This window comes from Pungitius pungitius, chromosome 2 (assembly GCF_949316345.1).
Source record: "Pungitius pungitius chromosome 2, fPunPun2.1, whole genome shotgun sequence".
NCBI classification, from domain to species: Eukaryota; Metazoa; Chordata; class Actinopteri; order Perciformes; family Gasterosteidae; genus Pungitius; species Pungitius pungitius.
Window position 1 is genome coordinate 18,506,592 of NC_084901.1, and position 22,750 is coordinate 18,529,341.

The following is a 22,750-nucleotide window of genomic DNA, read 5'->3' on the forward strand; positions in this document are numbered from 1 at the left end:
AACACTTACAGTGCGCGCGAGAGGCGCGTTTATATGGCGAGGCAGAGGAAGGACGTAACGTCACTCTTTTAGTTTCGGGGGTGGTTTTTTTTTTTTGGGGGGGGGGGGGGTCCTTCCTTCAGGCCACTGAAGTGGAACTCATTGGGTCAGATGGGACATCTTGATGCGTAACTGCCTCAAATGGTAAAGGGTTGTTATAGGAATGTAAGTACTTAACATGAGAGTATGCAAAAACTAACCCTAACCAAATAATCACGTTCAGTATGTGTATTTTCAGTTTAAAACTCAACTCAAAAAGGACACTAAAATGACCTCTAAAATAGATTTAGAACTGCATTGTTTCAATCGTGATATCATCTTATTGATCGGTGGGATGCTGATGACTCTCTGAAGGTGGGTTAGTAAAGTAGATCATTAAACCTTTTTTCATCTGATCTGTGTGTGTAGAGCTGCCTTTGATAGAAACACCCAGGTCAAAGGTAACAGTGGTAATCTTGTTTTTAGGGAAAATAGAACCAATCGTTAACAATCATTGCCATATCAGATAAAAATCTGTTCAAGTGTTTAGAGGAAATATTTGCTGAATTTGTTTTTAGCTGCAGAAACAGGACACACTGCTTTTTATATCAACGTAAACAATCCTCTTTTGTCCGGCAGTACCCTGCAGTGTGTGGATGTGCTGCAGACTGTTATCACCACAACAATTACGCGGCTGCACGGCAAAGGGGGGTCACAGTAAAAGGCGTTGTAAATAAGAACATCCTGCCCTCACCTTTCCGCCCACGTCGCCAGTGAACAGCCAACATTTTGGGGACTGCATCTCGAGTGCAGGGATCCGGCAAAGCACAAGTGGTGAAATGTGATGAGCACCACCCTTCCACTCCTGTAGCAGGGAAACAGAGAAAAGCCACAAACAATTTATTCATGACATTTTTAGTCGCAGGAGTCCTTTTTGCATTCTGAGATTCAGAGATCAAGTCACAAGTCAAGTGTTCAGCACAAAATCCCTCAAGGATATCAAAAACTATATAGTAACTATATAGCAAAAAAGTATTTGATAGAGAGGGCACAGACACTCTTCTGTGCGGTTCAATGCAATACAGAGGACAATAGAGGATTGTTGTCTGTGCACTTTGTTCCACTCCTACTTTGTGCACTACTCAGTGGACACTCACCAATCTGGTCAAGAATAAACATAAAGTCACCCCTTTTCACTTTTTATATTCGCTTTACATGGCATCAAATTCCTTAATATAAAATATCTACAATAACGGTGACATATTAATAAAGAATATATATGCTTCCAACTTTGACGAAAAAAGGCGAGAAAAACACTAAATGCACAAATAAGATGTGCGGTTTGCAAAAAACTACGACAATCTTCTGAGTGTGTGTTCACATTTAAATCTTTAGTAAAGGAGACCTTCCCACTCGGCCAAGAGGGCAGCAGATTAGTCTCCTGATGAACAATTGCTGGAAGTTGCTTGCTGATAAGAGTTTGAAGTGTTTTATTTTGGAATCTGGTGTTCAAAACACACTGCGGGGGGACTAACTGGTCCTACGCACGCAGCATGCACTCTTCCCTTCGCCCCCACGGCAACGTCTTCTTTATTGAATGAACCGGAAGAAATATGTTTTTTTTGTTCTGCAGACCCGGCCTTGGAAGCATTTTATGGAGTAAATGTTGGAAGAAATAGGATTTAGAGGCCACAATATTAATACAACTATTTCTATAAACAGAGCAACATCATAAATGGGTGATTTTTAAGTCTGTGTCTTCACAGGTCTGCACTCGTTGGAAAACCTCAAATATGTAAGTAAGTGGCGTCAAGATGTTTTTCCAATGGATTATACAAATATCTGATATTTGACATTTAAAAAGATCAGACAGATTAAAAAGAAGGGTAGTGGCGTGGATGTGGCAATTGTTTGATAATCCAAAACGTTTGTCCCACTGCTCATATAGGGAGTCACTGTCTTATCCCTTTTGTGGAGTGCAAGGTCAGAGGGCAAAAAGCAGAAAGTGCAAACCAGGCAGACCTGATAAGGATGAGAGTTAGAGACACACCAAGCACCATACAACACTCACGCTTTGTTATGTTTACATTTATATTAGGAGACCACACATTGTATGTGATTGGATCTAGTATGGCGACGGGAGGACCTGCTCCTCCTCTACGCCCGTTTGGGGCCAATAGAAATCTTTTCTTCTGTATCCAACAACAAGTACAAAACATAATGTTCTTCCTGGTGTTGGTCAGTTGTTCTTTCGGCCTGCGGGCCGTCTGCCTTTGCAGACGCAGCGCTGATACGTGACCTGCGATCTGACAAATAAATCTACCAGAACGAGAGAAGTTGTTCGGCTAAATTCTTACAGATAGCTTCCAATTTGGATCACGCTCGTCTTTCAACCTGCGAAACAGTGAGATATGTTTAAGTCCCCCATTATTCCTACGCCAGAGTAGTTTTTGTTTGTTCTGCACTACATTCAATTTGCAAGACCATACCTCCACTTTTTAGAGAAGAAACTGAAGTATCACGGTGGAAACTATGTCACCCTTGATATGTCAGGATATATACAACCTTTCCGGCAGGTACTGACAATAATGTATTACCCCAATAATCAAGGTTATTGGCTGCAGCTGTGTTTATAAATCCCACCTGACCGATATGTGAAATCTCTGTAGATGGTTTAATCTAAAAATCCTGTAGGTCAGATTTGACTAAAACATCAGTGTGTGAGAGCAGGTGATTTCCACAGGTCAACACCAGGAAACACACATCGAACATTTGACTGAGGGAAAATGCATTACAGAGAACATAAAACCCTTTGAAAAGTCTTGTTAAAGTCACACTGAGAGTACATTGAGCTGGGGAGAAAAGGGACCCTGGGAGACACACTTTCCATCCTCCCCAGCCATTGAATAATGAGAAATAACAGCGGTAGCTGAGGATTTCTCTTGTCATGTATTACTGCTGAATGTGATTGATTCCGAGTATAAACTGAAGCAGTAAAAGCATTTTATTTTCTCTGTTGCAAGCAGCATGCATCATGACTTGGTTAATTAGTGATGGCTGGCGACCATTAGTAACCACCATGGGATTTCAACTACGAGTAAAATAAATGACGATAGAAAATTAATACAGGTACATTAAATAAGGCAAAGGTATTAGCCAGATATTCAGGACAATATTCACCAGTTGCAGAGTATCAATAGGATGTGAAGGCAAAAGTCTTGGAGAGTTCACAGACTTTTATTTTGTTAACCTTACCATCAGGCTCTTCCACCTCCTGGACCAACTTCGCGGTGTTACAGCTGTCAATCAAACAAACGGCGCCAACGTTAGCCCACGAAGTCCCTACAACCGCGCAACCTTAAACATGGAGCAGTTTGTTTCGACGGTGACATGTGAGTGGCTATCACGATAGCGATATTTGCTGTTCATAGTTGAGACGAGGCTTCCAGGGCATCTACGCGGTCGGTCAGTAACCGTTGGCTCAGTAACCGAAACATAGAGTTCAAAGTTCAACTGCTACTATCATTAGCTTGGCTAACTAGCTAACGCCAGCTTGTTTAAAACCTGATGTTTATGCTACCCAGTGAGCACAAGACGTTATTGCAACGTTGAAATGTGGTTGAAATCGGGTTGAAATGAGGTCTGAACGTCTAAGACCTCATTTCAACGTCTTTCCAACCGGCCAAAAAGTGCGTGAAACATCAACATGCTAGAAACGGGTAAATTTATTGATTATGTGTCATGTTGTAACGTAAGGTTGAAAGAGAGACGATAATATCATTAAGATTATCATAATAATGAATGAACTGGTCGGCGAAATTTGGTCTACGCAAAGACGTGATTTCAACGCATTTAAGATTTTTCTTAAAACGTCATGAATATGGAAATACAGAGTGTGTGTCTGTTACGCCGCCACCCCGGCTCGGGAGAGGAGGTGGGGCGTAACAATATGCTTTAAGGACAAAATCCGGGCCATTTACAACATTAGTTAAAAACACCTAACTCTGATCACATCTGTAACGCGCATGCGCAAGTTCTTAGACGCTTGCAGCTCTTCCACCGGGTGCAGCGCGAGGGGAAGTATGTCCGCGAGCAGAGCGGTGAACGGGCTGAAACAACCACGGCTATCGGCCCCAATACTCTGTAAGTACGTGAGTGTTTTAATGAAGCACACCTGGAACTATAACCAGTTATTTTACTTGTGATGCCCACTCGATACGGGAAAGACTGTTATTTTTGTTAAGCTAGTTAGCGTTAGCGCAGATAGGTTGCTAGTTAGCATGCTAGCTTGGAGCATGCTAGCTCGGAGCATGCTAGCGTTCAACATGAACTGGACCAAAAGTAAACATCATAGAGTATTTTCCGTGTGTTTGGTGTTGCTTATGCGTTAGGTTGTTGCTGTACCTATATCATATTATTGCCGTTCCCATTTCATGTAGAAAATACACATTTTTAAAGCAACGCGGCCTAAACACAGATCGCAGCTGAATTCAACAAGTTGTGGCCTGTAAACAAGCTAGCCAAAACATTGTAAGTTACTGCATGCTTAAAGCAACATTGTAGTGTATGGTACTGTGTAATATACCTGGAAATGTTACTCCAGAAATGCCATAAGTTGCAGATGAATTGTTATCTTTTTATAATGTCATAAGTAAACAATCTATAAATAAGGGTTCTCAAACACCTGTTGCTGTAATCATTATTACACTTTTTTATTACTGTCATTATAAACCCAAATTACAAACTTTGCCTTTTCCCTAAAGTCTTTGTTCTTCCCTCCTCACAGGTTCCTGTGGATGGAGGTTACATCTGATGGAGTTTGTCCCTGCAGTTGTCCTGCCTTACACCCGGCGTACCACTCTGAATATTTGAATGTACTGTACATCTTTAAGTTGTTCTCTCTGTACACACCTAGTCCTCCACTGTTCTCCCTTAGGTTTTGTCCAGTTGAAGGGAGTTTTACGTGTGGTGATGGTTTTGGGACAGGATGCTGCATGTTTACAGACTGTAAAGCTCCCTCAGGCTTATTTTTCATTTTGGGTTGAACAAAATAAAATGAATTGAATTAACATGTTGACTAGAGGAATCTGCAACTGAGGGGTGTTCTGCGCATTCTGAATCATTGAGTGACGATGAGGGAGGTGGAGCTGATATATGAAATAATGCTATAGCACAAAGTAGAGGACGACATTTTACCGTATTAAAAATCACATTGATATGTGGTCTAAATATAGACGTCTTTTCAACGTCTACGAATAGACGTTGAAACCACTTTCACTTTTAAACCATTTTGCAACGTCTTCAACGTCGGGCATAGACGTTTATTCAACGTCTTTTCAACCAAAAAATGTTCACTGGGTAATGTCACCTCTGAGGGAGATGTTTATGCCCTTCACATCGTTAACATGATCCAAATAAATTACATAAATATACATACAACTAACAAAACGTCTTTAAAACCATTAATATGAACTTACCTAGAGCAGGGCTCTCAACTTTTCAAAAAACGTGACATTTTGGACGAGGCGGGTGCGGGCGATGCGGGGGGCGCGGACGCTACGCTATGGCCGACAAGGAGGTTGAAGAGGATCTTTTGTGTGAGAAATTGGATGTGTGCCGGGAGTGAAGACTAAAGACCGAAATGAGCGACAGTTATTTACTTAAGACATAAATAATACTTAATTGACTGAGGAAAATCACCTAGTAAATATTAGTCTTTAGGAGACAAGTGATTGATTGAGAGATACAATTGTTGAAATGAATTTTACTTAAGTTATGATACCACACATTGGGTTAATGCTACTGGTTAAGGTTTCTGAACTTGACTCAATGGAAAATTTGTGATGCATTTGTGATTTTAGACAGAATTGAGACAGAATAAATAATGGAACAATTAACATTCTACATTAACCATTTATCGTAATTTCTCATTTGGTCAACAAGCTACAACATAATGTTACATTTATTTTTCAAATAAATAAATATTTATAAAATTTGCCATTCCAGCACTTACTGGTTTTGGGAAAACATGTGACCTTTTTCTCTACCTTTTTTGAGTTTGTGTCCTGTTAACATGTTATGATTTTCTTTTGTTCCCAAACAGGTTTCACAGAAAACCTTCTGCACAAACAGTCAACAGATTACGATGAGGTGATAGAGAAATTGTTCTCTGAGGTCTCTGCCCTGAAGGGGTTCCCCAAAATACCAGATCCACAGGTAGAGGCACAAGTTTGTAAGAGAGGCATAGTTTGTGTTAAGTAAAAAAAAAAAGAAAACCGTATATATATATATATATATATATATTTAAAATGAGCAAACAGTTAAATCTAAAAGGTCCCTCATGCAATGCAGGACCGTCCTTTTGTAGTACTATCAAGCCAAAAAAAAGTTAATTTAATGTAAGGCATCTGTCTGATCTTAATTGAGTTTAACTGTAACTAGGTTGTAAAGTTTAGTCAAAGTTTATTTATTGTTTAAATACAGCATCATGTAAGCTATTATAACTTGGCAGATCATGTTAGTGGTACGGTTTTCTTATTTGTATTACAGCTTGAGGAATGTGCCATACAGCTGTGGAACTGGGCAGTTACTAAGAATGTGGGCCGCACTATAAGCACAACTCAAAAAGCAAAAGGTACACTTCTAGTTGCATTATTTATCAACATGCTAATTCTACTGATGGCACTTGAAATAACCAGACGTATGACCTGAAACGTCGGCACAATGGGGTTAGTCTGGGTTGTGTCTCCTCGCAATGAACTTGTTCTCACCCTCCTCACAGTGCGTCATGTCGCATGCAGTCTGCTGATCTGCTCTGAGCCTGAGAATCCAACAGAGGGCGTCATTCGAAAGCAGATCTTGGTAAGCAATACCGTAGGCCACCTCTGGGAGTGCTCAACATTTCAGGGGGACACAATCTGTTTGTCTGTGTGTGTGATCTTTACAGATGGCCAGCAAAACGGGGAGAACCTGGCTGGACTGCAAGAATCCCCAGATGGCAGATAATTTCTTAAGATTTGCTGTAAAGGTGAAGACAAAAGTTAACACTCAAATTTAGAGCACACAGAAATATGGACTACACAAACGGTGCCACAATCATTATCCGTAGAGCCTGGAAACTCTCTATGGCCAACTAACGTCCAGAGGTGACGCAGCATCCGACAAAGCTTCATCTAAAGGGGACGTGGAGAAGGATCTGCTCCGCGTTCTCTCCTGCCAGGCAGAGTCGGTGAGCTGCGGCGCATGTGATGTTCAACACCTTCGACGTGAATATTTGTTCTTGTGATATTTGGCAGCTGAGGAAGTGCCATTATGACAGACTTGCAGTGTGAAGTATGAGACAGCTAAATGCGAACGGAGAAACAATGAGGGGGGGAAATGTCATTCTGTGCTAATGAGGAATGTAGCATTGTGTCCTGATATTTAATAGCACATTCAGGTCTCTTCATTGCAGGCCTTATGTCGAGGGAGTAACCAGGAGGCTGTGGTCTACATGCAGCGCTGTAAAGACATGCTGCTGCGACTGCCAAAAGATGTAAAAGCTATCTCTGTTATCACTATAACAACACATTTATACTTCAGATCGCTATTGAAAGTGGGGATGTTAACTCTGAATATATTTACTCAATGCAGACGGCGTACCTCTCCCTTATGTGCTATAACTTTGGAATAGACACTTACAATCTGAGAAAGTTTGAGGAAAGTGCATTTTGGCTGAGGTAAATATAATTTTTAATTTATCTAGATAGGTGCTGACAACCACCAGTGGGAAAGTAATATCTTCTTCTTCTTTCTTAGCCAAAGCTATGAAATTGGGAAAATGAATGTGAAATACGCCCCTGGATCTGAAGTTCAGGTATTTCTGTGCAATACAAAGTTCACAACAGGGAACAAGTGCAAATCAATGTAGTTTTATTTTATTTTTTGTAATCTGTTTGCAACTTCCCCTCAAACTAGGCCAAAGTGTTGAGGCTCCTTGCCATTGTGTATTTAGAGTGGGACTGTCAGAAGTTTCAGGAGAAGGCTCTTAATGCTGTCAGCTTGGCCAACAAGGTTGGATATGAGAAATCATTTTCAAATTGCATTTCACATATGCATTTTTAAACATGCACTTACAAAAACAGATGCTCTGTTTCTAATTGGACCTTGCAATTTGACAGGAATGTGTGAGCGCCTCTGGGCTGTACTTAAAGATCAGGATACTGCTGAGATGTGGGGCCTCTGACGATCATATCAGAGCAGGTTAGTTATTACCCAAAAGTCATTGAATTATTTATACAGAGCCTCATTAACCAAGCAGTGGGAGCGGGGCATCAGCAGCTGAGAGGTTAGAAAAGTCCATTCAAATAGGAAATGTTGCTAGTTGGATTCTCTGAGGCTGCAGGAAAGAAAAGTGGATTCTAAAAACTCCACAATGATGTAACTACTCCTTAGGATTTACAAGGCAGGTCTGGTTCTTCTAGAAGAGCCGCTCGGCCTCAAACAGCAGATTTGTGCTTGGACCCGTCCATGTGTTCCTGTCTTTCTGGATGTCCTGCACGCTGTTACATGCCCAATTAAAAGCAGAAATATATATTTATGTTTTCAGGTCTTAATGAGATGCTGGAATCAAAGGTTTCTCTTGAACTGTGTCTGAGCACCGTGAGGCTACTCATGTCTGAAGACAGGTACAAACCTTTGTATGGTTACTAGTACTGTCATGTGTCGCTTTGTCAAATAACACACACACACAGCATTTTTAAGGAACGCCTGCTATTCAACTGGGAATGTCTGTTTTGATTTTTTTAGAGAAACGTTGGCATTTGAGTATTTGAAACGTGTTTGTCAGCACTTTGAGGCGTTCCCTGACCTGGGAACTGCTCTTGTCTTGCACATTGAGCTGCTGCTGCAGAGAGGCAAGGAGCTGTTGGGCAAACAGAAGATAGAGGACGCCATCACCGGTACTTCCGCTTTGCGATTCAGTTCTAGTAGAACTCTTAATTAAAAAGGTGGTCAACATGGTTTGTTATTTAATAATGCAGAGAATGTGATAGATGTGCCTCGGTGTTAGTGTTTCCATGTTTTACACCCACACAGGCCACTATACAGGAAAGCAGCTGTCTCCACAGGCGCTCACAAGTCTACATGTCATGCTGTGGGATAAAGCGTCCAAACACTTTGAGGTATGCTAAACATAGCCATGTTATTCCATAATTCACAAGATATTTTCATAGGGTACATAGCCATGTGTGGTATCAGCATGGTGGCTCAGTGGCCACTCGGCACAGGTTCATTGCAAAGGTCGAATGTCCACACAGGGATAAACAAAGGATAACAATGCACCGTCTTTCTTCAAAGGCCAGAAACTACTCTGAGGCTCTTCAGTGGTACAACTACTCCCTGAGCTTCTACAAGGCAGGTCAAATAGAGCCCAACTCGGCCAAACTACAGAGGAACAGAGCTTCCTGTTTCCTGCAGCTGAAGCAACTGGAAAAGGTAAACCAAAGTCAGTGCAGTAAACGTGTTGAGCGGTAGGTGGGGAGATGTCAGAACCCACCAGCTTGTTTGTCACCAGACGCCACGGCAAACACTCCTCTCGCATATTTACAGTTCACGTAGGTTTGCGTGTATTTGAAAAACTTGTGCCTTCTAGGCTAAGGAAGCGATTAAGGAAGCAGAGAGAAGTGATCCTGACAGCATTTTCACTCAGTTCAGTGTTTACAAGATTGCAGTGCTGGAGAACAATGTGGAGAAAGGTAACAAGCAAACATTGCAGTGTGACACGTGGAGAGTAGGAGCTCTTTGGCTGGTTGTGCTGCTCTTTCATTACAGCCCTGTTTTGGGCCTTTTTCTTTGTGATGATGAGCTTGTTGATTTGTACCAGCTGCAGAGGCAGTACATGCGATAGGACTTCTGTCCAGGAGTCCTGTTGCTAGGGAGGACGGACTGCTGGTGTCAGAGAAGGCTGCTTCCCAGCTTCTCAGTCTGGCCGCTCAAATTGCTTTGGAGGTAGGACTTGACACTCATTTAATGGTAAAAGCCTGAAACCAAAGGTTGGGGGGGGGGGGGGGGGGCATGTTGCATCGTCCCAGGAATAGCTCCTCATCGCTGGGTAAAGACAATGATCTGTCAGAGAGGGAAGATTGCTGTCTGTCACCTTCCCCTATTTCACTTCATTTATGAATACAAGAAAACTGATCAGTGGAATTTCACTCGCTCAAGCTACAATCAGGAAACACACTGAACAGCAACCAGCCATTAGCAATTAGTGAGGTGTAAAAAATGAATCCTATTTTAAGTATACCGCCTGATTGTGAGGAATATGACTGGTGGGTGGTGGAATAAATGAGGAGGTTGTTTGTTCCCCTGTAACAGAATGAACAGCAGGAAACTGCCATGAAGGCGCTGGAGAGCTTGTGTGAAAACTCCGAGGATGGAGCTCAGGTTCTGACTGCTCTCAGGTCTGTGGTGAACCGCAATGTACACACGACGTGTTAAAATACCCAAATCGACTGCATGAAAAAACGGTAATCTGTTCTGAGAAAATTGCTCTCATCTGAAGGCTAGAAAGGATTAGGAAGCCAGAAGCTCACACACGAGTCCCAGTGCTTCAGAAAGCATTATGAACATTTACATAAATGGACATTTTGCATGTATTTCACCTTGGAAGCTTTAAGTTATAAGCTACCTGTCTTCTCTTTTTTTGCTGCCATATGTTGTCTTTTGTTTCCCATTGCCAGCAGAAATATGTCCATATTTTCCTTATTTTAAAGTATTCAGTGTTGGTAGTTTCACACATAAAGCGTCAACATTCAGGCCTATGTGCTTTCTGGGAGGCTGTAGTGAGTCTGTGGGTTTCCCATACACCTCTATGATCCACTGACCTATATTCCTTTGCTTCTCCACTGAAAGTGTGTCTCTGTATAATGCAGTTAGTAGGTGAAAGAAAGGAGGTCAACACCAGTTTCTCCATTCATCTTCCCATAGGTGCTTGGTTCGACTCGTGCTCTCTACAATAGAGGGATCCAGCGATGAGATGAGGTGAGGGGGAAGTGTGATGTATTGGTGCTGCTTCCATCACACCCATCACAGGTTTACACCCACGACTTTACATTACCCCACGTAGGAATGGCACTCTGGATGTGCTGCTGCCGTATCTGAGAAAGGGTGAGTGCATGTGCAGCTGTGGGGTGAGTTGCATTTTTTAAAGAAGAAAATCTCAACTGCTGTTTCCTACGTTTTGTGTGCAGCTCTGGAGAAAGTTTCACGCCAGTGTCGCTTGACTGTTGAGCAACGCACAGAGGAAGCAAACTGGTTCAGGAAGATCGGTCGGTACCCGTCGTTCCCCACTGGTATGCTATCGCTCAAAGATCTTGCAGCGCCTTCATTTTTTCTGTGTGCGTTTGCGTGTGTGCATCCTCGTGACAGCGTGGAACTCGGCTCTGCAGTGCGAGAGCAGTCCGGACAGGATGAGGGATTTCTTTGTGCTCTCTTACCAGGCAAGTGTCCGTATTAGCTTTGTCATGTGGGTTAATCAATATCTCCACTACGAGGATCGATAACACCTGAACAGGGTATTCAACAGTGCCTTGGTAAGATACAACTTGCCAGTATGAGATAAAGAATCAAAGTGAACCACAGTGACCCCCGCTGTCCTCTGACCTTCTGAATGTAGAAACCCTGTAAAAGCAAATGGGTTTCTCTTCTTCACCTCCCCATGAGATGCTGACTGAGTACACATGTCGGACATATGTCATCTGCACGAAACCCGTAGCTCTCGCTGCTGTGCCCCCCCGATCGCACGCTGCTCATGGGCCAGAAGACGTGTCTGCTGATGGCCGCCGCCGCCTCTTTGGAGCTCTGCAGGAAGTCTCTTCCCTCGGCCCAGGTGTGCCACCCACTCCGCGCTGCACATGTCCTACATTTAGTACGCTCTCCATCCACACGGATGGAAATTTACCAAGTCCAGTGAGAAGAAGAGAGGTGACTAACCACATTATAGATGCCGGCGTAGGCGTTTTAATTTGAACCCCTGCGCCTTTTGAAGAGGAAGCGAACGCTAGATGGCGATGAATGCAGAATGCTCGACGTGATTGTGTGTTTTGGTCGGTCCACAGGCCGAGCAGCTCACTCAGGCTCTGGAGTACACTCACATCTGTGGGGAGGTGTGGAAAACCCTGAAAGCGTCAGGTAGCGTTAAGCAGCTTCCAGCCGTGTTTATGGTGTCTATTAAAGTGGCGGCTAGAGAGATGTTTTCTCCCCACGTACCTGCAGGAAGCTCCCCGATGGACCCCACAGACACACTGCTGCTGCTGTATGAATTTGAGGCTCGAGCTAAGCTGAACGACCCAAAGGTGGAGACGGTACTGGAGTCCGTCTTGGAGCTGGACAATGTTGAAACCAAGGTGCTGGAGACGATTGCAGGTAAAGACAAAGACAAACGTTGTCCCCTCGGACCTCTGCTGACACGTTTTAGTGCGATGGCAACTTTTCCTTTCCTGTGCGTAGCCTTAGCCATGGAGCCTCCGGCCCACTTCCCTCTGCTTTGTAAGAAGGCCCTGAGGGTCGCTCTCTCTCTGCACAAAAAGCAACCACAGCCGGACCTGGCAAGCTGCAGGCGAGCGCTTCACCACGCAACATGAAAAATGAACCCTTAATATTTCACCAGTAACACCCGTTCGCACAAAAGCCTTATTGGGAGGAATGTTTGCTCGTTTTTGTGTCTCCTTCTTAGTAAGTGTGTTCACAGCCTGATCAAGCTGTCCCTCCCGAGCGGCGTGTCCGAGGTGGAGGCCCGTGTGCTCGAGGAGGTGTGGGACTACTACGAGGAGGCGCTGTCCATCATAACAACCGCAGTGAGTCAGCGCCAATCACCGTTCGCTCCAACACCAGGAAGATTCCCCGCTCCCTGCTATATAATTAACCCCCTCTCCTCCAGTCCATGCGCTGCCTGCTGTTATAGAAACCTTTTTTTTTTCTTTCTCAATGGGCTTTCAGCCGCACTTCAATTAGCAGATGCTTCCATTCACCACCCCCTTCCTGCCAATTTGAATGTTAATGTGCTGCACAAGACATCATACTGCCGGTGAGCTGCAGCTCTGAAAGAGGCAGCAAATTATTGAGACACTGCGCCGCTTCAGAAGCAGTGCATATTTCCCCTTTCATTTGGAAAGCTGTGGAATTATTTGGATCAAAGTGAAAGCCCGAGATTAAAGTGGTGTGAAGGAAACAAATGAAACTTTGGAAATGATAGACCTTGCAGTCTGTTTAAAACTTCACAATATGGTAAAGGGTTGACATACAGTAGAACAGGATTGGATAAAAGTTCAGTTTTCATCCCATAATACAAAGAAAAATGAAATGATTTCCCCCAGCACATTGTCTCCCAGGTTTTTGAACGGCTTCCCGCTCTCCTCTGCAGCCGGACGACTTCCCGGAGATGGAGACCCTGTGGCTGCTAACTCGGGCTTGGAACACGGGGATTCTGCTGTACAGCCTGGCTCAGTACCCCGAGGCCGAGAGGTGGTGTGGTCTCGCCATGGCCTTCATCCGCCACCTCAGATCGCTGCAGGACAGTTACCAGACGCAGGTACGCGACCCGGTGCACACTCGTCTTATGCTGGATCAAGCGTGCAATAGCTCTGTGAGCCGTTTGTACCTGTCCCCACAGATGTCTGGTCTCTACAGTGAAATACTGGACAGGTTGGACAAGGCCAAGAAGAACCTCATGGAGGAATAATCAAATTGGGACATTTCGGCCCGCTGTTGACAGCTTGTTCTAATTTAAAAATTGTTTCGGTTCCAACAGTTTCTTGCCGTTAAATGTTATAATTATAGTGGCAAATTGTTCTAACGGATATTTAAGTTTGAGAAAGTGGTGCCTTGAATCTGTTTAATTTTGGGATGTCCTGCGAGAAAAGTAGTCAAGAAGCATATTATAATGTTCTATCCAAGTGTGGTCCATGAAGAGTAAAATTAAATTAAATTTTTCAAAGCCAACGAGTTGTTTTAAGCGCAATGACAAGCAGATCAAAATCATAACTGAGTCACATATTTTATTTTCAAACAAATAAACTTTTGTCAAGTCCCAAAATAAAACCCAAACAAAAGTAGCAGGACTGTGTTCCCTCATGACGGGGACAAGGAAGACCATGAGGCCGAGTGTCCCGATAGGCTGTACCACCTGCTGTGACAGGAAGGAAACTACTGTACAATCAAAGGGTTCATGTTTGCAAGCACTTACTGCACAGATGTGCTATAACAGAAACATCACCCAAAAGTACAAACAAGAACCCTGACCCCCCCCCCCCCCCCACCCAAAAAATAAAAGCATATGTAATTTCTCTCATCAGAACAACGACCCTCACCAATTATACACACACAGAGGCATTCAGGTTCCATCTCGTCATATACCACAACCTCAATGGAAAGAGTAAAATGAAATCAAGTTCTTTGGGCTTTGATATGGCTGACTGAGGTATGAGTACCACACACATCGTTAACAGTCAGCTGTACTCCAACTAAACACCAGAGGACCGATTCTAAACTTCTACTGATGTATTGATCAATGCTCCTGGTTCCTTGTGATAGCGTAGGTTTCTGCCTGCATCTGTTTAATTATTTATTTTACAATATATATATTCTTTTAAATCTATACACCCAGACACGTTCCACAAGAAATCACATGTAGACAGGCCCTACTTGGGGGAATTTGAATTCCCAACTGACTAGTTAAAAGTTTTCCAATAGGCATTTGAAGAGAATTACCAACAATACAGCACATTTGTATGGAAATTATATCTCAAGAGTAGCTCAAACTTTACTTACCTGACATTTGTGGTCTAGAAAACATGTTTGTCCCAGTTTGATTCACACATGCATGAAGCACAGGTGAGGGCGATCTGCTGGGGCCTTATTTACATTGTACAGCTACCACACCCCATGAAACAGTCTGCAAGCAGTTTATTAATGGCTCTGTTCCCTTCGGTTATTCCCTGAACTCTGGTTTTGACACAGGTAATGACAGCTGGTTTAGCAGTGGTGCCTGGCAGGTGGGCACACCTGTTCAGAAAACGCCTGCAGGTACAGGTGCTCTGTGGGTGGGCGAGAGCAGGGGACCCGGAGGTCTAGGTTACCACTTCCTGTCGGGTCTGGCTCTCCAAGGGGGAAGAAGAAGAAAGAAAAGAATTCCTTTGCACTCGTCAAAAAGCTGATGAGGCAAGCGAGAGCGTTCACCGGCTTGGGGGAAAGTGGGGGGGGGGGGGGTACAGTATTCCTTCTTCAGACGTGCTCTCTCACATGCACACATAAACATACAGCGCCGAGATCCGCATGAGAGGGTGGAGCAGCTAGTTTCGATCCCTCGGGCCCGGTTAAACCGCCAAGCCGAGAACGCCTTTAACTACTACTGCTGGTACTTGTTCCTTCACATTATGACACTTTATATTATACACCATGCGCTCCGTCATTTTGATCTGCACGTCAAACCGCATCCACCCCCGGACCCACCGAGAGCTCAACACAGTGGTTCATCAGCAACGGGTGCATTAAGAATTCATACGTGTATAGATGCACAAAGCATGTAGGTTTTTTTTTTTTTAATCAAACCCAACTTTAGTGATATTTTTGGTAGGGGGGGGGGACAGGGGGAACAATCCAAAACAGGTTCAATTTACTCTTTAATTGTTAGGACATCCAATACAATTATTGTCTTGCTCTACCCGTTTTAAGGCCGCCGTCATGGCAGCAGATAGGACAGTACCATGTGACCATTCAATCAGAAGAGAGAATCCTCTAGGAAGGCAGAGAGTGTAATCGGGTGGTCTGCTGCTCAACATGAGTTAGGAGGCTCTGGCTGTCCAAATTCTAATCCAATGGCCAATTAAAAATCATTAAATAGGAAGGAAGGTACTGGGGAGGAAGAAAAAAAAAAAAAAAGGCGCCCACAGGTGAGATTTTATTTCATCTATTGCAGAGGTGAGACTTTGTTTCAACTATTGCACTTGAGTCGGGCCTCCTGGCAGTTGGAGGACACAGAAGTAAAAGTAAGAAAAGATGTTTTCCTCTCTTTTCAGGGTGGATGGTGAGCAGCCTCCCTCACAGACAACAGGTAGCCACAAAACAGAATTTGTATTTGATGTAAGGCAGTTTGGTGTTTTGCAGAGAGCCCAGTTACACATCTCTACCTCCATCCTTTACACAGAGCAGCTAAAAACCACAAGCAAATAATCCCACAAAGAAAGAAGAAAAAAAAAGAAAAAAATCTAACAGCCCTCCAAATTGACAATTCTAGTGAAGTGTAAAATGTGTAGTTTTTAATATGTGGGATTTTATCATTTATCTTGTGATTTCATAATATAAATGCAGAGATTCACAACGCGGTTTTTCCTCTTGATCTGCCTCCCGAGATGTCTTTTATCAGCTGCAGCACAGACAACTGGCAGACGACCAAACAGCAAGCTGGTTCGTGATAAATAGATCGCCAGTTTGTAGGCCCCACTAATTTCCTCAGTCTTTATAAACAAGAGAGACAACCTCCTCGAACAATACCATCAGCAGGGCTCGATTTTATCCAGTCGTTATAGAAAAAGAAAAAACAAACCTTAATTGGTCTTCACTTCTCATCTGGCACGTCTTTTTTAAATGTGATTTTGATGAACATTTACAAAGTGTCCCAACTTGGTACGATTTGTCTCCGTTTCCCTGCTACTTCTTTTTTTGAAGCCCAACTTGTCTTTCCAGATTCCTGTAACATTCTGATCTTCAGGCAGTCACAGTTCTTCACTTTCCCTTTTCGTTTGACAAATTCCTTTGGAATGGCATTTCCAGTCTTGAATGGATTTGTTGAGAAACTCATGCAGGGGGTGTGCACAGTCACAGTAATGGTGAGAAGACTTCTTTTTCATTTAGAGAGTAACATAATGATGACACTAAAACTTGATATGAAACATATCTGCAAAAAGGAAGTGAGGAGGAGGAGGCAGGGGAGGGGGCAAGGGGACGAGGGGAGGCTATTTGGGCTTAGGTGGGGTCTCTGGGAGGCAGGAGGGGAAGCTCTGCGCCGATGCAGAGGGGACGGCAGGGAGCTCAAAGCTTCTCTGAGGAGGGGATCCAGATGTAGGGGCCAGACTGCTCCTCGATGATTAGCTTGATTTTGTTGTAGATCTCCTCTAGTGAGTCACCCTGTACAATAGCTGGAGACACAAACACACCAGAGTCAACGGGTCGACTTGTTGACGCGGCAACAGGTTGTTCCCCGGCAACGATTTGGTGAGCCGAGTCACTGTTCCATTCAAATGGAAGGATTCTTGTTTTTGCGTTATAAATAGGGACCCGTTTCTATTGAGGTACTCTGTACAATCCGAATTTCGGAGGAAGTGATTCATCGGCGCTTTTAAAAAAAATCAATTTCCTTTGATGAATATTACGTGGCGCTGTGGCTCCGGATATGTGACGAGCTAGAGATTTCTTACCACAGTAAAAACACAGTTTTCTGAAACGCTAAACACAAGCAAATATTAATGTAAAAATCATATTTTGGTAAATTAACACATGAATGTTGGATAATTTTATCAGTTTTAGCTCTTGATTCGCTGGAAAATATTGGACCATCATGCCTTCAGCAGCCACAACTAGAAACTAATTTTACAAATATATATACGTATATATAAACGTAAAACCACTCACTACCGGGCCCGAAGTGACGTAAATGCTTGATACACAAATCAGATTCTTAAAAATGGGTTCATTGTCTGACTGTTTCAAATCATTTTTAAATACCCAAGTTCTGTTGGGTGGTTTTACTGTACTCTTATCAAATATTTTTTTTAATTTTCTTTTATTAACCAAGTAATCAAAGGATATTGACTGATAGCTACTGATATTCATTAGTGACCAAAAAAGTGGGACCAACCTGTGAAATACTCTCCAAAGTCTTGCTCCAGCTTCACCGCCTTGTCAAAGACTTTATTGGCCTGCTCGTACGTCTGCCTCTTGTTCATTTCCCTGAGAAAGACAACAAGCTGCGCTAAGTAACGCGGACACGCTTACGTTAGCGCCTCAACTGCAGCGGGAGAGAAGCTCGGACTCACATTAGGGCTTCAATGGATTTTGGTTTAATAAAGATGGCGATCGGATAAAGTTGTGCTTGCTGCAGTCGTTTAATGGCGTTCCCCGACACGTCCAGAATGCAGTGCTTCCCCTGCTGGTAGGCGCATGACACATCTTTGTTACACTTTCACATTGTCATACACAGGTGAGCCACGTGCTCATTTTCGACCGACCCGGTGCTTACCCGCTCGGCCACAGTTCTGACGGACAAGATGCTCGTCCCGTAGAGGTTCTCGTTGAACTGCCCCGCCTCGATGAACTTGTTGTCCTGAATGTCCTTCTCCATCTGCTCTCGCGAGCCCACGAAGTGGTAGTCCTGGCCGTCCATCTCGTTCTCTCGCCTCGGACGAGTCGTATCTGCAGCCAATCAAAAGGGTTTTCTTTTTCCGCTGTGTTCAGTCGGACCGTCTGTGTGTGTGTGTGTGTGTGTGCGCCTGCTAACTCACGAGGTACGCAGGAGCCGAACTTATGGGGAAACTCGGAGATGAGGTCATCGTTTACTCTGTCCTTCATTGGGCCCAGTATGATCACAGGCCTCGTGTAGTGGACTGCAATGAAGATGAAGAGGGGGTGAGGAGGCATTTACGAACGCACAATGTACAGTTTGCACTTTTGTTGCGTAGAAGTGAAATGACTCACTTTCCTGTCGAATAACCGGCTCATAGGATAGAATTGTGTCCTCTTGTCCCTCTGTAATAACAAAACCCAATCACCTCATTTAAAGAAATACAAAAAGAGGCATGATGGGTTATAAAACACCAAGGGGAATATTCATTTAGAGATGTTATGTCACAGGTAAATTTAATCTAGCTTGTTGTTCATTCATCTATGTGGGCAGTGTAAAACAAACCAAAAGGTGACTCACTCGAACTGCTTTCACTGTCACTCGTGTTGGATGTCAGGCATTCTAGAAAAGCACAAGAGCAAGTCACAGATCATTAAAAAACCTGCCCCAAAAGCCCTCGAAAACAAGACCCCTGTTACTCAACATCTGCACCATCACAAAAATAAACAAGAGGATAAAGGAGAAGTACTGTATGGGGCAGCAGCCATGCTTCTCCCAATATTAGGGAAGTGGTTTTAGGGGAAGGCAATAGGAAACCAAGTGCTTCCTTTGACAATATCCCAAATGACCCTGAATCCCTGGCCAATGTTTCCTATTGCTCGATCTGTGCTCGTGGCAGCGGATCTCATATGAGGGAAAACACAGAGAAAACAGGCGTCAGCCCATCCACAGGAGGGAGGCAGGAGATGAGTGACTCAGGGGAACTGGAGGCAAAGCAACACTCGGCTCTGTGCGACAGATGTACTCCAGCTCTGTGTGACCTTATCTGACAATACAAACATTTACCCAAAAGACCCCATGAGGCAGTCAGAACAAGTGTAAGCTCACTCAGCCTCCCTCGGGAATGCAGATCTTATATGTGCTGGGAATCTGTACATGTGCGTGCGTGTGTGCGTGTGCGTGTGTGTGTGTAAGCAGGCACATAGGTCTGTCTGTGTGTGTGTGGTTTAGCATTCCCAGCTGGGTCCGCAGTGACAAAGCATTTTTTTTTCTCTGAGCTCGGGGGACAGTTGCTTGACACAGTACAACCACACACTTACTCAAACTCTTTGATCCATAAAAGTCATCGCTTAACCCTGGGAAGTCCTAGGTGTCCCGACAGGTGAGAGCAGAAACCAAGAGAAGAGAGCAGACAGGAAGAAGAAGAGGTTAGTGAGAGTTTGGGGGTGGGGGGAGACGGTGGGGGGCAGAGAGGGAGAGGAGCGCTGCGCAGTGCTCGCCGGGCCCACTGACACATGGCGTTGTGCTGTGCTCATTACACCACGGCCCCTTTTTCAATTACACAAGACCCAATCCCATTAAAATGGGATTTTGACTTGTTAAGTGTTAACGCTTCGGTCCGGTTAATGAGATTCTGTTTGTGGGTCAGTGACTGACTGGAGAATTGATCAGGACTCGTACAGGGAGGAGCATCGCGGTTTTAGAAGGCCCGTGTGTTAATGCAGCCGCCACCCACCCGCACATACGAACACACACACACTCCTCTGCAGCCCAGACGGGACGCACAAACACACCAGAGAGAAACCCCACACCTCGGTGCATGTGGGGCGTCTCTCTGGGGCAGTGAGAGAGGGGATGAGAGTGGTGCCGTCGCACACAGCGTCCCTGGGGGTGAGCGGAAAGATGAAAGTTGAGACAGAACTGAAAGATGAAGTGGATAGGATAAAGAAAAAGAACCCCCCCCTCCCTCTCCCCAGACCCCTCCCCGATCAAACAGCTGGTACTCACGTTCGGATTCCCCCAACTCCTGCACAATATTCTCCTTGCTCTTGTAAAACGGGAACTTGCGTGAGAGGTTGAAGCTTTTTTTGCGCTTAACCTTGACTGTCTGCTTGTGGATGTGTGGGTGAGAGGGGGTCGGGGGAAGGGTGAAAACAAAAAACAGAATGGGTTTCAATGAGGGTACTCAACATCCATGCAAAAAACAAATGAAATGTAAAAAAGAACAAAACAGCACATCAGATAATGAAAATGAGAAACAGGTAATGGGTGAAAATGAAAGACACGTAAAGGAAACAGGCTTCTGTTTGCCGACTTAAACACATTTCACATCAAACGCAACGGGCCGACATTACAGCGGAATTATTCTTCCGCAAATTACTCTTCCCATGGTGCGGCTGTTTTCTAAGAGTCGTAATATCAGCGAGGGCGTGCAGGGGACCGCGCGTCTCCGTGGAGCTCCTGTGTAATCTATACAGTAACACGAGCGCTTTTTGTGCCCTGCTTTAGCGCTGGTCTCGTTCCCACAGGCAGTAGGGGGACAGGGGGGCAGGGGAGGGAGGGGGGAGTAGGCCATCTCCCTGGGAGCCCAGCAACAGCTCTGAGGACCGCCTCGGCGGCACCAGGGCGGGAGCAGCTGGCCCTCTACACTTACTCTGTTGGACTCAATCATGCCTGTCCTGGCGTGAAACTTGACTGTTTTTAACCTGGCCCGCTCTTTCTTCTCCACTCTGGGCCGAGAAAGGAAAAAAAAGGGGGAAAGGTTAAAATCGGGCATAAGTGGTAGGAGCGCTGTCTGGCATCAGCAGGGGCGGGGGGAAGAGCGTACCTTTTCTTGCTCGGGATGACCCCAATCTGCTCGCTCTCTCCGTGCGGTGTGACCAGACGCGCCTGCCACCACTCGTCGTCAGAGGCGTTTATGACATGGAGGATGTCCCCGTAGGAGAAGCTCAGGCCTTGGCTTGGCAGGCAGCTGTCCCTCGTTCGATCATAGTCAAACAAAGCTCTGCAAAAAGACGAAAAGGCTGGGGTTAGGGTGCTTCCTTTCATCTTGATTTTGCGTGAAGAGCCAGATTTACCGAGATCCGGTTACTACACAAATGGCAGGTTTTAAATTTTAAATTTGATTAGTTCAGACTATTCTTTTTTTAGCCGTTAAGATGTTAAGATAACAGAATGAATAAACCAAACGTGTCATTCAGGAATTTCCACTAGACATTTCTAACTGCTGTAGTCAAATACTTTCCTCCACAAACATTCAATGCTTATTGTCTGCTGGAGTGCGTCACTATCTCGTCAGACTGGTAAACCCAGTTGTTGTTTTTAAAAGGTATTTCCGTTGCCCTGATCCACGAGTCTGCAATAAATCTAGGAAATATGCAATCCTGTGGAAGCTTGTATGCTGCTGGGCTCGATAAGCGAACTGATGCCAGACCTGGGCCCATAGCTGTGGTTGGAAGATAAATTGTTAGTAATTAATTAAGTAATTACGTAAATGCACTCACTGCCTTCTATTAAAAAAAATCTGCATGTCTTCAAAGTGTTATAATGCTAAGTGACAACTCAGCTGTTAATCCTAGCATCATGTTGGCGACATTATTATGTGAACAGACGAGCAGGTTGAACGAGAAGTATCCCGGTTAGCCAAAACGTTTGAGGCCACATCAATTTATCACATAAGTTGATGATGTAATTATTGTGACTTACGTTATATTTTTACCTCAGATCACTAACCATAACCCTTTCATAGCCTTGTTATTTACAAAGGGTTTAAGAGAGCGTGAGCACATGTCACACTGTTTGCTTTTCTTTGTTTTTTTTGGAGAACACCTTTAACGCCTCCACATTCCTGAGACTCGGCTCGGGTTAGGGAGGACATGGCGGCTCCTGCATCAGTCGGCGAGCTGGACAGCTTTTCCAACATAACTGTGGGCTTAGTCACGCACACAGGAGCAGGCTAGGCTCTACATGCCTCGTGGGAGCCCATCTATAAGGGAGGCGTGAGTCAGATGGTTAACACTTCTCTCTCTGTAGCGGGGGGGTCCAATGAGATAACACCATCTACTTTTGAGATATCGAAGTACAGTCCATTGCTGTTGAACTTGGCCTAAATCAATCTAGTAATGTAGCTATTAGGCTAAGGTTAAGTGAAGTGCATTAATGCTACAGCAGAAATGCAGCAAAGGACCCGTAACGTGCCGTTACATCACACAGTCCTTTTACCTTGACCCCAGTAAGCCCCTTTGGACTCGTCGCTTTTATGTCAGAGGAGCAATGTCTCCAGTTTTAAATCCTAAATGAGCCTCCGTCCAGATTGGCAACCGGCCCAATGTCTCATAACACAGGTCACTTCGACAAGCC

At 44.4% G+C, this 22,750-nt stretch overlaps 2 protein-coding genes across 5 annotated transcripts in view; one reads left to right on the top strand and one right to left on the bottom strand.

Moving 5' to 3' along the window:
- The first annotated feature begins 3,284 nt into the window (after positions 1 to 3,284).
- On the top strand, positions 3,285 to 13,904 carry tex11 (testis expressed 11). The gene is made up of 29 exons (XM_062560546.1): positions 3,285 to 3,410; positions 6,122 to 6,234; positions 6,568 to 6,652; positions 6,800 to 6,879; positions 6,965 to 7,045; positions 7,127 to 7,246; positions 7,472 to 7,552; positions 7,651 to 7,736; positions 7,816 to 7,873; positions 7,975 to 8,070; positions 8,178 to 8,259; positions 8,606 to 8,684; positions 8,806 to 8,957; positions 9,094 to 9,179; positions 9,355 to 9,492; positions 9,650 to 9,752; positions 9,881 to 10,005; positions 10,372 to 10,457; positions 10,984 to 11,037; positions 11,123 to 11,163; positions 11,247 to 11,324; positions 11,425 to 11,495; positions 11,771 to 11,884; positions 12,114 to 12,186; positions 12,271 to 12,420; positions 12,505 to 12,613; positions 12,731 to 12,851; positions 13,418 to 13,585; positions 13,667 to 13,904. The coding sequence occupies exons 1-29, from the start codon at positions 3,383 to 3,385 to the stop codon at positions 13,733 to 13,735; spliced, it is 2,727 nt and encodes a 908-aa protein (XP_062416530.1). The 5' UTR covers positions 3,285 to 3,382; the 3' UTR covers positions 13,736 to 13,904.
- A 130-nt stretch (positions 13,905 to 14,034) lies between these two features.
- dlg3 (discs, large homolog 3 (Drosophila)) overlaps positions 14,035 to 22,750 on the bottom strand; it is a 63,455-nt gene continuing 54,739 nt past the window's right edge. For 2 of the 4 annotated variants that reach the window (XM_062560549.1, XM_062560548.1), the window contains 10 exons: positions 21,219 to 21,395; positions 21,045 to 21,120; positions 20,399 to 20,498; positions 18,971 to 19,012; positions 18,745 to 18,795; positions 18,552 to 18,653; positions 18,290 to 18,462; positions 18,087 to 18,199; positions 17,909 to 18,000; positions 14,035 to 17,189 (listed from right to left, as the gene is read on the bottom strand). In XM_062560549.1, the coding sequence (XP_062416533.1) occupies positions 17,083 to 17,189; positions 17,909 to 18,000; positions 18,087 to 18,199; positions 18,290 to 18,462; positions 18,552 to 18,653; positions 18,745 to 18,795; positions 18,971 to 19,012; positions 20,399 to 20,498; positions 21,045 to 21,120; positions 21,219 to 21,395 (1,033 nt within the window). In that variant the 3' untranslated portion in view covers positions 14,035 to 17,082. Of the gene's footprint in view, positions 17,190 to 17,908; positions 18,001 to 18,086; positions 18,200 to 18,289; positions 18,463 to 18,551; positions 18,654 to 18,744; positions 18,796 to 18,970; positions 19,013 to 19,710; positions 19,757 to 20,398; positions 20,502 to 21,044; positions 21,121 to 21,218; positions 21,396 to 22,750 lie in introns of all 4 variants that reach the window. The other 2 variants (XM_062560547.1, XM_062560550.1) reach the window with 2 other exon arrangements.